The 13,827-nt window shown below is 27.8% G+C and overlaps 2 protein-coding genes across 5 annotated transcripts in view; one reads left to right on the top strand and one right to left on the bottom strand.

Moving 5' to 3' along the window:
- Nucleotides 1-4,474, bottom strand: part of LOC141529071 (uncharacterized) — a 62,961-nt gene extending 58,487 nt beyond the window's left edge. The window contains exons 1-3 of one of the 3 annotated variants that reach the window (XM_074245416.1): nucleotides 4,256-4,474; nucleotides 3,113-3,156; nucleotides 1,787-1,870 (exon numbers count right to left, since the gene is read on the bottom strand). The gene's annotated coding sequence lies outside the window, so the exon portion shown is untranslated. Of the gene's footprint in view, nucleotides 1-1,786; nucleotides 1,871-2,327; nucleotides 2,661-3,112; nucleotides 3,157-4,183 lie in introns of those variants that run through there. The other 2 variants (XM_074245415.1, XM_074245417.1) reach the window with 2 other exon arrangements.
- Nucleotides 4,475-4,740: 266 nt separating this feature from the next.
- Nucleotides 4,741-13,827, top strand: part of LOC141529080 (Krueppel-like factor 6) — a 166,608-nt gene continuing 157,521 nt past the window's right edge. The window contains exons 1-2 of one of the 2 annotated variants that reach the window (XM_074245453.1): nucleotides 4,741-6,006; nucleotides 6,098-6,251. In XM_074245453.1, the coding sequence (XP_074101554.1) occupies nucleotides 6,150-6,251 (102 nt within the window). In that variant the 5' untranslated portion in view covers nucleotides 4,741-6,006; nucleotides 6,098-6,149. Of the gene's footprint in view, nucleotides 6,252-13,827 lie in introns of both variants that reach the window. The other variant, XM_074245452.1, reaches the window with a different exon arrangement.

Below are 13,827 nucleotides of genomic sequence, written 5' to 3' on the forward strand. Positions count from 1 at the left end.
GAATTGTAAAAATTAATTAAAGAAAAAAAATTTTTTTGAAGTTTTTAAAAATAAAAAAAAAATATAGTAATAATGAAAATTTCACAACCGTAATAAATTTCACTTTGTAATAATTTTTTTTTACATTTTTTTTTAAATAAAATTTTAGTGTAAAAAATAATTTTATCATACTTTAAAAATTTTTTCATAAATTTGGAGTTTTTGGCTCAAAAAAAAAATTATTTAATTTTAAATAGCTTCAAAATTTTTTAAGTAATTTTACAGTAAATTATAATCAAAGTTTATAAATTATTTTTCAGCTTTTTTTATTACACAAGCTTAAAACTTTCCCTCAGACAAATTAAATTAGAGTAATCTGTTGAAATAAAATAAAAAATGATCTGATAATACGAATTAAAAGTTTCAGATGTAACCAAATAAAAATAATAAAAACCAGGCGATTATTCATAGAAAACTGGCGTTAAAATTTTTTTCCGTAATGTAATTATTGTGAAATATAAAATATGTTTAAAGAGTTTTCAGCGAGTCGTTTGTCTCTGAAAACGAATTTTAATATTTCAATTGAATGCTTCCAGGGATATTTGGCTCGGATTTAAGTTCCGCGATGTCCACTGTACGCAGATCGAGCGTCCCATTGTCGAATAGAAATAAAAACTGAAAAAGGAGGAAAAAAAAGCATTTATAAAACGAAAAACGAAGGAGAGAAAGAGAAAGACCAAATGCGAATACGAATGCGAAGCTGGATCACGGAGCGCGTACTTTTCGAGAAAGCTGGGCTACGTTCCAAATGCACATGAACAGGAGGATAAAAAGTGGGAGGGGTAATATTGATGGCGCCAGGCATTCTAACCCGGTTCTGTTCGAATCGAAAGAGTAATAGTAAGAGGTCGAATAGAACTACAACCTACAACCTACAACCTACGGTGGACAATCACGGTACACACTGTATCCATATACAGATACTCTGATCTATATACATGTACATATCACACATACATTCACTTATATAAGTGTTTATGTGTACAAAAGGTTAAGATACATCGCACACTCCATAGTCTATGGCTACGGATATAAGCTTTATTTTCTTAAATCCGGATAGGATGTTCAAGGTATAGCACATGTGTGTATAGCACTGAGATTCAGGATTCGTGGTAATTTATGGAGCAGTCCATTCATTACTTTTATTTAACATGCACTGACAATGAGTCGCAAGTATTGAAATTGAAATATTTCTTGAAAATTGTACAAAAAAAAAGGTATCTTGGCTCAAGAACGATATCCGTGTCTGCAGAACATTTTGAGAAAGAAGACGAATGTTTTGATTCAAGACAAAATTTGTAGATCAAAAATTGTTTTTTTGTGTTATAAAAAAATTTTTGAACCAAGAAAATAATTTTCTTAAATCAAGAAAAATTTATTAGTTCAAGAATTTTTCTACTCCAATCAAAAAGATTAAGTTCTCAAAATTATATACTTTATTCAAAAACATTTTTTTTTCTGTGTAGATTGTTTTGTTTGTAAAATTTTGACATTGCACTTTGGAATTTTTAATTCAAATTAGAAAAATTGTTAAGAAAGTTATGAACTTTTAAAAAAAGTTCTTACTGAACGCTAAAATTTGAAAAATTATCTAAAATCTATGATAATAAATTTGAATCCAATTTTTTAGTGATCATACGTACAATCTAAAAAATTTTTCTTTGCTATAGGTGTAATTTTAAGAGCTTCGATATTTCAGTGCGTTAAATAAATATAATTTTGAATTAAAATTAAAAGAAAAACTCACCGCTACTTGCAACGCAGACCCAACTCTCTTCTTATAAGAAAATTCAGCGATCATGCGCCCTCCGTATGAAGTTTTCAGCATTACCTTAAATCAAAAAATTATACATGAGCGTAATAAAGATTATAGACTTAATGACGTAAAACAATTCTATTTAATTTTTTTTTAATGACTTTATTCATATGTTTGATTGGTTTTTTTAATGATTTGTTTTTATTTTTAGGTTAAAGATAAACAAAATGAATTTATGAGTACATGAAAAAAATACTATTAATTTTATCATACTTTGAATATAAAACTCTAATAATATTTTGATCAAATTTATAATACGTAGATTTTATTGACTAGTTTTAATTATTATTGAATGTATTTATAATCAACATTTTTGAATCTGCAGTAATTTTTTACCTTTGAAAGTAAATATACTCGAACTAATATTAATATTATCATCATTGTGATTTTAAGTATGAATAATAATAATTTAAGCATAAATCTGTTTTTACAAGCAGAAAATTTTTTCCTGACTTGAAAGATTAAATGTTACCTTTTATGTTTGATTAAAAATCATAATTTAGAAAAATAATTTCACTATTTATCTTGCCGGTAATAAAATGCATTCAAACTAAACGATCTTAGTTTTTTTTATTGACTCACTCATAAGAAATATCTATAATAATTTTTTTCGCGCAAATCTTAGCCTCAAAATTTTGCGTATATTAATAATTTTTTGCAGATATGTTATCATGGTCCTTCCCAACGGATGTGGGTCATATCCAATCAAGTGACGTACTCTTGAACTATCGTAATTCGTCGGAAATGAGACCCGATAACTTGCGAATTCTTTCTCCCTCCATTTATCATCTCTCGCGTGCGTATTTTAAAACAAAAACAATTGTTTCATTTTCACAACAATACTTGTACTTATATGATACTTGCACCAATCTATTTGAAATCCATACTGTAGCTCTGTGTATGCATATGTGTGCATGCAAATGTTTATTAACAAACCGGCATTCTCGTTTCATGAATCATTAGCCATTATTTCTTAGTAACAGCGTATGAATAGCAACGGCGATAAATTTAAATGTTAATAACAAAAGTCTTGTGATTTATTAATAGAAAATGTTACTGACTGTAATTATTTATTTTATTTTTTTTTTCTACATTAAGCGTGTATGAAGTGAAAATTAAAATTTATAGAAAAAATTTTTTCTTGTTATTTTATCAGTAAAAAAGCAGGAAATAATTTTTTAAATTGTAAATGCATTTAAATAAAAATGTAATAAAAAATTACAAATATTCGATAAAAAATACTCTATAAATACTCACCGGCTCTGTGACACAATTTTTCCCGATATTTCAATTGATTCAATCTGAAAAAAAAAAAAAAAAAAAATGAATTACTCTTTTTAGTTTACAATTTTATTTTTATAAAAACATGTATTTTTTTTTTTTATTATGCATTTATTCTAACAATTCTAATTTTTTTTCTACCTGTATAAATCATTAATTTTTTCTGGCCTAAAACAATATATAATTTCGGACTGCTGGTTAATGACCCTAAAATAACAGTCATTTGAAAAAATTGTAAATACATTAAACGAAGTAGAGATAAACTCAAAATATTTAAGTTAAACCCTTAAAAATATTTTTTATTTTTTTTTTGTTCTTGAAATAAAAATAACGAAAAGATAAAATATGAGTGTAAATAAAAGATAAAATACTTGTAAAAGTATCAGTATTATCGAATTTTCCGTTCACTTTAATATCAATAGAGTTATAAATGATAATCCAACAGATATTTGAAAATTTTTATATATATTTTTTAGATTTTTTTAGCAATAAAGCTAATATTAAAAAAATTTTTAATAATATTTTTTGTTAAAATGAATTAAGTATATATTTAATAATTTTATAACAAATAAATTATGGCAAAAAAAATTGACTTATAGAAATTTAAAAAAATAAAAAATGTCATTTTTTTAAATAATTTTTTTGGAGCAATTTTTTTTAATTAAATAAAATTAAAAAATTGTTAAGTGACTTCTCACTTTAATGTCGTATTAATATAAAAATTAATTTAACATATATTTAATAATTTTATAACAAATAAATTATGGAAAAAAAAAATTGACATCTAGAAATTTTAAAAAATTAAAAATGACATTTTTTAAAAATAATTTTTTTAATTAAATAAAATTAAAAAATTTTTATGTGACTTCTAACTTTAATGTTGTGTTAATATAAAAATTAATTAAACATATATTTAATAATTTTATAACAAATAAATTATAAAAAAAAAAAATTGACATCTAGACATTTAAAAAAATGAAAAATGCAATTTTTTGGAGCAAACTTTTCTATCAATTAAAAATAAAAAATTGTTTAGTAATTACTAACTTTAATGTCATAAAATAAATAACAAACAGTCAATAATTTAATTTACTCAAAACCATCCCCGGGTGTAATCACCTTGAGATATCTTAATGAATATAATATCAGGAAGTCCATCACCAAAAATTCTTTGGCTAATTAACATTCTTCTTGTCATGTTATACATATCAGCGTTCGTCAATACGCAAATTTAAAAACACAAACACAAACATTCACCTTCACCTGGTATTTAATATTAATCATTAACCATTTACCATTTAATTGTCTCTTTCTCTTTCTAAGTACCTCCCGCAACACTAAACACCACAATTACACTATAGATAATTATTATCACAGCATTACACTGCATCCTCCATCTTCTGTCCTCCATTCCGCGTCTTTTCCTCGTCTCTCAACAAGCGAGAAAATAACCAAGTGCTGCCGCCAAAAAATATTGCGGCCGCCGGTAGAAACTCGACGCCGGCGAGCTCGGGCTTATTCGTTATTCTCCGGCAATCCTCGAAGTTATCCGCACGCCATACCGTGAGCGCCCGTCAGTCACTCTTCAGCACCCGGGCCGGGGAGTTTGTGCATTCCCGCTTCAATCGAGTGTTTAACAGTTTAACGCAGTCAGTCGCATTATATTACCCAAGCTTTAAACTGAGAACTGTTGTTACTTATTTTATCTCCAAGAGAGCTGTCTATCCGCTCTACTCAGTTCTTAGCTCCGTTTAAAATTCAATAAATACAACAACAACAACAATAATAATAAAAAAACAAGTTACTCTTGTGATCTCGGATTAAAATTCTCACTCTCACTCTCGTTGCTACTTATCATACCTGATAATGATAAGAGATCATATAATAATTACAGTTTGCAGTTAGTGACAGTTTAATTTTTTTTTATCAATTATTAAATCTCGAAAATTATTACAATAATAATTATTATCATCACAAAGTTTTTTTTTTTTTCAAACTCCATTTTAAAAAGTGTCATTAAATATCGCGGGAAATTCAAATTACATATTATTTAAAATTATAAATATCGCGGGAAATTCAAATTACATACAAAAACTAATAATAACAATTAAATTAATAATTTATCTGAGTAAAATGCCAGATCCTGTTATTTAAAAAAATAAAATAAATATAATAATATATTTTTAAAAATAATAATAATAAAAGTGAATTACTTCTCAAGAGTTACTTCCGTGACATCACTAAATACCAGGAGGTACTTTAAGATTCTTACGGATAAAACGCCGGTTGTAGTGTCGTGTCAGCGAGGTTTCACGTGGTGAACAGTCAAGTCTATGTATTTATTTCTACCTCTTCTACTTTTTATTTTAAATAATAATAATAATTATTAATTTATAATTATTAAATCTATATATTTGTGCGTATGATGAATTCTCCAAAGTTACCGCGTGAAAACGGCTCCAGAACTCTCAGCGGAGCATCTGGAAGAAAACTCTGATTTTTAAATAACCGAGAGTTTTAATTACAATATTATTATTGCTTAATAATAATTGTAATTGTGATTGGTGATCGGGGATTGTGCGTAAGTTTTAATTTCTACTGATACTGAGTGCAGTTTTTAATCAAAAAAATATTTATTAATAAATTGTATTGCTTGCAGGAATAATAATTGTTATTATTTAATTGATGATTAAATAATTAATAAAAAAAAAAAAAAAAAAAAAAAAAAGTGATTATTGGTAAAGTGGAGACCGGTTCCGATCATCAGTGACAAGTGGGGATATATTCAGCAAGTTAATATTATAAAAGTGTCCACGAGGATTTTAATTATTGATAAATCTTTGTCTGCTGTGTGTTGATAAATCCGTGCAGTGAGTATATATAGTTGGTATTTTTAAAATAAAAATATAAAAAAGTATAAGTTGTTTAAATAACGAAGAGAAAAATAATTATTTATTGTAGTAACAAGTGTTGTCGGGGTTGTTTTGTTGATTGTAAAATTACCGAGACAGCCATGGATATCCTACCGAGCGGGAATATTTTTCGGGAGTTGCAGGACATTCATGATACCGGTTTTTTTTCGGCGCAGCCGTCGCTCGAGGATCACTGGCAACAGGTAAGTGAGAGATCAATGCTTCTACGACCTATATATACATTTATATTTATAAATATGTACTACTATCATTATCATTATCATCGTAATCTTCCACTAATGGTTATGTACTACTATACAGCATCGGCATTAAGCGCGTGCTTAATGTTCCCACAAATTTATGCATGTATATTTGAATGTTTATTTATAGATATGCGTGTGTGTGGGTTTTCCATATTTACGGTCCAGGATTTAATTTTATTTCCAAACAGTCATGAGTTATATATTCGCCCGAAAAAAACAAGCTAAACGTGTTTGATTAGAAATCCCGGTAAGGTCACCTCGGCTTTTGCTAAATAATACGGTATATATAGGTTTTTTTTTTTTTTTATCTTTTATATTATGCAGTAATGTAAGATACACGGTTTAGCAGGCATCTGAAAATTTTTATGATAAATAAATTGTCGTAAAAAATTATATATGTAAGAAATTTTGAAAAATTTATTTTTAAATTCGTCGTAAGGAGTTATTTTATTGGCGATTAATTTTTAGTTATTCAGGAGAGTCTTTAATTTTTATTGGAATTCAAGATTTAGTTAAAAATTTTTGGGTGAATTTTAAATTTGTTTTACAAGTGGTATTTATGAATGAAATTTAAAATATAAATATGCAAAAAAAAAAAAAACGTAAACATCAGTTGATATTTCGATTGGTAATTTCTTGTTTCTCTTTAAATTGTAGAAGAAAATTTTAGAAACTTTTTCAGAGTAAAAATGACTTTTCGTAATATTTTGGGAAAGGTCACTGTTGAAATAAAAATTGAAACATTTTAAAAGTCACTTGAGAAATTTTATTAATTACTCGTATTTTTTATTTAATTTTAATAAAAAAAACTCCAAAAAATTTTTTATTGTTCTCTTATTTGTTAAGTGCCAAATATTTTATTTTTATGCTTGATATTTGGATTAAATTTTTTTGGAGTAATTTATAAAAATAAAATATTTTGTTAGTGGAAAAATTTTTCAGAGTAAAAATTTTATTTTTCAGTATTTATTTAAAAATAAAATTGATTTATAATTACATTTAATACTCCAATAGTATTGATAAAAAAATTCACCAAAAATTATGAGTAAATTTTTCTATAAATTAATAATAAAAAATCAAAGTAAAAAATTTTTAATATTAATTAATAATAATGAAATCTTTAAAGTACCTGTAAGTGTAATCGATGATTTTACAGCCGCGTTTCTCGGAAACTTTCAAGCGTAACGACCGTTAACATTACTGCTTTTTACTCAACTAAAATATTCCGACTTTCATTATTGTATATCATTGACTATCTTCACTTACGTCTGCTACGTCCTAAGAATTTAATTATTTTTACGTACGTGCATTTTAATTTTTCTATCAGTCTATCAATGTATTCATCCACACACACATAGACACATTCATACGTATAAATATATAAATGACTGTAGTACATTACAGAATGAATGTAAAAATATATAAGATATAAGGTTTGTGTATAGGTATATAGGGTATAAGGATATATAAAAAATTATACGAGTCACGGTACGTCGATTATACGTGAGAGAAGTTGCGTGGGTGCGTACGCATGGGGTTACTCACGTGCGCACGCACATATTATACAAGAATACGTTGAACCGGTCTTGATACTATTATATATATATATATATATATATATATATATATATATATATATATATATGTGTGTGTGTAAATATAAAATACTAAATGAAAACGTGTTGGCTTCGGCTAAGATAACAAAAAAGTAAAACGGAGAGATGGGAGGTCAAAAATGCTCGATGCATTGTAAATATCTTTAACAAAAAAAAAAAAAAAAAAAAATATAAATACATATGCGTAAATAAATATAAATATGTAAATTAATATATTACATATTACATATGTGAATGTAGAATGAGGAATTTTATTGTTGAGTTTATGGGTGCCTGGATGTATTTTATAAAATAAAAAATTTTCAGAGCGAGTTTTATGCCTCGAATTTACAGTTTAATTTATACTAGATTGGGTGTAAGCTTTGATATAGTGATAATAAAAATTAAAAATTGTAATTCATATTAATTTTATATTTCCCGTGATATGAGAATTGTTCAAAGGGATAGCAGATAGCAGATAGCAGATAGTAGATAGGGCAGTATTCGCGGCAAACATTTGGCGCCCAACACTGTGTTTAATGTCTCGGTAGTCGGCGGTGGGTAGTTTCCTTGACGCCGATTCGAATTAAATATTTATGGGCTAAGCTCCGTGAAAACCGGCTGGTACGCAATGTAATGGATAGATTTTGAGCCGGCTTTGTAGTTATATTCTTATGGATAATGCGTTCGATGTAATATGTAATTTGTGATGTGTAGGAGTTATTAATATATAAAGACCTAGTAGTACGATGAGGGTGAGTTGAAAGGAGAAAATATTGTACAGGGGGTAGAAATAAAAGTTTTGGAAATTGTTCGGTATATTTTGAATAATTTTTAATAGAATGTATTTATTTAAATTTAGCAATTTAAATAAATAGGCCTTGTATTTTGTGAACTATTGACATTTCCAAAAATATAAGCTCATCCCGATGTTACACTTATCAAGAGCTTTCATTTAAGTACCCACATCAATTTTTCACATATTTTATATATTTATATATATATGTATATATGAAAAATATATCAAAATGCATGTGGGTACTCAAATGAAAGCTCTTGATGAGTGTAACATCGGGATGAGCTTATATTTTTAAAAACGTCAATAGTTAAAAAAGTACAGTGCAATTTAATAAAAGTCATTAAATTAAATAATTAAAAAATTTTTTTTTCCAATCAAAAAATTTTAATTTCAGAAATATTTTTTATATTCTATTTTTAAATATCATTTTTATCGATTAAAATATGAAGTGCACTTTAAAATAATTACCAAACTTTTTTCTTCTGTTTTTATCTTCTACTTAATAAAAAAATTATATTTTTTCAACACCTCAGTCAATTAAAAAAAATTTTAACTTTCGAATAATTCGAATTAAATATTATTCCGAATAAAAAGAAACGTCGATAAAAAAGCACTCGATACTCTTGCTCGTTCTAAAATGAAAAAAAAAAAAGGTACAGGTAGTGTATAGAGTATGAATTAAAAAAAAAGAGGTTGGTTCTGTAGTTTTCCACCCGGCGACTGGTGACTATTATTTTTTTCTGGTACTCGTAACAGTTTAGTGTATAGTAGCAGTCCTTACTGTCATCGCATCGGGTATGCACAGGACGATGAAACAATGCCGGGTGTACAATGGTCCGCAATGTGAGTTAGCTCTGTGAAAGATGCGCCTTCTTTCTGTTTTTTGCAATGTGCGTGTCTTGTGTGACAATACCAACAAACACAAACACATATGTACATGTATGAGGGACTGAATTAACAGTGGTGTTGTACTTTGTTGGTAAAGTATTCCGATGCAATGCATGTACGTGTATTGTTCATCCTCTGTTACTCCTCTTTGCCTCTTGAGTGTCTATGGAAAAGTGCTATTGTTAATCCTCGATGACCCCAACCTCCTTCTGGATTCATCAGACCTTGTCATGACCTTCCATTCTCATTCATTTTGTAGTCTATCCATTCTTATGCACTATCTCTTCATTCCTTTCTGTTGACGAAATCAACTCTCGTGAATTTTTTTATTGATATTTATTGTAACTATTATTTGCAGTTATAATAACTAATAGCAATTACTTTAACAGTATTGAAAGAGTTTAATGTTCTTTAATTGGATAAAAAAATTTTATAAATGCATATAGAAAAACTGATTGGAAAAATTACAGAAAAATCTTTTAAATTTTGGCCAAAAAATATTATTTTTACTCAAAAAAAATTTTTTTTTCTAAATATGACACTATTTAATGGTGAAAATTTGACATAACCATTTCTGTAATTTTAACATATAATTTTTTTCGTTATTATCCATTTTCAACTCAATGAGCTCTTTACAACGAAAATGTCGCTGTCCTTTGTGAGAATTTTTTTTATACACATTATACAACACTATACCTGAGGGGAACTTTTGAGATCACCCTGATACATGAATCATTCCATTAAATAGAAAATTTTCTCGAGTGTGACCCCCGTCGATTAGGTCGATTTGGAATTTTGTCGAGGCATTGTAAATTATTACATTTTTTTACATTAAAGTTAATTCACTGAAAATTCAATGAAATCAATACAGAGTAATAATTTTTAAAGTTAGGCGGTCGTTTAGAATTTTCTTAGAATACAAGCTCTTCTGAAGAAAATATTTGACTTTCTTTTATAAATATAATTTCGTTGATAAAAGAAAAAAATCAATTTTTTATTAAAAAAATTTATATATTTTCAATGAAAAAAAACATAATTTTTTTATAGTAATTTTTCGATCTAGTAATGATAAATTTTAATTTTAAAGTTTCAAAAATTTCCGACAGGTGGCGCATGGTAGCTAAATCCTCTCGCTATTAAAGAGTTAATTTTAAAAATATAATTATTTATATTTAAATATTGGAAAATTTTTCACGGATACTTGATCAAATAATAATTTTTTTTCCTACTCTTTAGTAGCAACCTTTGTACTGAACAGTAACTTATTAACTAGCTACTAATTGAGTAGGAACATTAAATAAATGTTCGACCATTTAACATAAAATGAATAGACCAATTGACAATAGCAGCAAAGAGAAATTGAATAATTGAAAATGAAATGAATTAACTGTTAAATAAACTCATAAAAGCACCAAAACAAAATGTAGATAAATTTATTTAGTACATTTGTTAATTTAAAAACGTAAATTTGTCTATAAAAGTTAACTTGGAGGCACGCGATGGATAATGACGCTCAAAATGACCGCAGAATTTGCTCGAGCAGCGATCGAACTCGAACCATGTCGGTCCGGCGTTCAATTTGTTTTATCGGTTCTCTGTTTTCTCTCGGTTCCTACCCAATATATACAGATATATAATCACCCCTGCTCTGCGTTTCTACTTGCTACCCCATCTCGGTCCTCGTTTGCAGCGTAGCATTATATGTTATATAGAGAATCCGCGGCGCAGAATGGAGAGATGGAGCCTCCACTCGGTGTACTACCCCCTTTGGTGATCGCGAGGCGGGCTAATTCGAGCGTGACTATCTGGATGAATTATCCCCGGCACTCGGCACCCCCACGACTGACAAAACGGATCCACTCCCCTCCAATTCCCGGTTTAAAACGAATAACGTGAGTTTGTTTATATCATTTCTATCTCAATTTTACGACTATTCAAACTATCTGCTATCTAATTTTTTTTTTTTTTTTTTTCGTGTTTATGCACTATATACAGTAATATCACATATACAATAACACATACATACACTCGACCATCAATTACATTTTCTGGGTTGTTTACACTTTCGTTTACATTTACAATTACATTTACATCGACACACGTTTAATTACTTATCGGTCGATATTTTAATTATTTTACCGCTGTATCATATCGAGTCAATTACCTTTTACTTTACTTGCCTTGCCAGCACAGCTTACAGCTTACAGCTTATATTTATTCCTTGTAGTAGTATTTACGTTGTAGTGAAAAGGGGGATACCACTTGCCCAGTTATTTTTATTTTTAGACTCACCTATACTACAGTCTCAATTTTTATCTTCAAATTATTCAGAGCTACTTGATTGGAATTTTTTTTAAATGTGTGAGTATGATATACGAATAACGAAGAATGAAAAAAAGAGAATTTGGCATTTAATTCATCCTTATAATTGTTTTGATTATTTATATCTTCAATTTTTTTACTTAAAAAATTTTTTTTTTTTTTTTATTTTCTGATCTAAAAAATTTAAATACCATGTTAGTTATTTTTTTTTGCTAATAAAAATTTAAAATTTTTTACCATTTTTATAAAAAAAAATTTTATTTAACAAAATTTTTATCAAATAAATTATTATTTATAAATAAATGAAATTTTAGCTTTAAATAAAATTTATTTTTTATAAATTTAATAATTCGATCAAACAAATATGTAATGAAAAATTTTGGTTTTAATTTATTAAAAGTTAATTATTTTTCATTTTTCATTAATTAAAATTTTATAAAATTTTATTTTTACATCTTTTAAAAATAAATGAATATTTAAGACAAAATTTTGAACAATTGCAAGATTATTAAAAAATTTTTTCAAGCTCTGAATAAATTTTCCAAAAGATCAGTACTCTTTTGTAATAAAATTACTATCCTAAAAATATATATATATATATATATATATATATATATATATATATATATATATATATATATATATATATATCTTATTATAAAATAAGTTTTTAAAGTCGAGGATTGAATGAATCGATGTCAAGTTGTTAGTTCTTGTCTCATCGCATATTATTTTTTCTCCTCGACAATTTATGTTGTATTATAGCGTAATACAGAACACAGCGAAGATGTCTGACGAGGCAGAAATGAAACACTCAAATAATGAAAGAGTGACGGAAGATCAACTCGTAGTCGTTCTATATAATACTACTACACCGATACAGCAGTAGTATATAAGAGAATAAAAATTGTATAAAAAAGAACAAGAGTCTCAGTCTCCGTCTCCGTCGACGGAGACCCTTACAATCGGATTAGTAAACGCCGGGAAAAAAATGATATTTCAGACGAGCAGTGCCGGGGGTTGTCTTTAGCTTCGGCCAAATTAAGCGAAATATATAAAATATAATAGAATAAAAGTAAAAATTATGAGAATTAAATAAACTATCAGTGAACCGGGAATATTTATATGATCCAATGAACGCGACTGATAGAACGATTGGCGAGAAAAGAATTAACAAAAATACGATATAAAGGGAATAGCAAGAAGAAGAAGAGAATGAAAACTAAGTAAAGAGAATAGCGGGAGGAAAGTGAAGCCAAGCCGGGTGGTGGAAAAAGGTGAAAGAGGACCTTAACGAAGTGCAATTTAATCCACCTTGACGCTAGACGCTTCGGTCCAAGAGCACGAGCTATAACGCTTTTTACAGAGGGGTATCAACTCGCATTATTTTTATATCTTATTATCCAAGTTGACCATTAAAAAAAATTGGATGGAAGAATTAGATAAAATAAATGAAATAAATCAACTTTTACTGCTGCCGTGTTCTGTATTTTAAAAACCCGCGGGTATTTTATTTTATCTTGGGTCTTACTCCATAAAGCACGGCTGAATTAATTGAGGTGGATGAAGAAGGGGTTGATTGACTTTTAATCAAATGACTGTTGATCCTTGAATTGGTAACGCAAGTACGGAAAGCGCAGCAGGTGGCAAATCCTCGATTGACCTCAAACACCCTCATAAGCACTCTAGAGTCCTAACTAGATTGTATCCATATATATCTATCTTATACATACGACAATTCCACGCTGTCACTTTTATTTTGAGACATGGAAATTCCGTAGTATGCCCTGCTTTCGAGATGGATTACGATAATTCTGTTGATGTTATGAGATGACGATCCTATGGCATGAAATTTATGACTGAAGTAAAGTTATATCGATACTAATCAAAAAGGGGCCTTTGATTGCTTGTT

This window comes from Cotesia typhae, unplaced genomic scaffold, assembly GCF_013202065.1.
Source record: "Cotesia typhae breed Kobodo isofemale line unplaced genomic scaffold, CoteBio_Ctyphae contig_44, whole genome shotgun sequence".
In the NCBI taxonomy this organism is placed as follows: domain Eukaryota; kingdom Metazoa; phylum Arthropoda; class Insecta; order Hymenoptera; family Braconidae; genus Cotesia; species Cotesia typhae.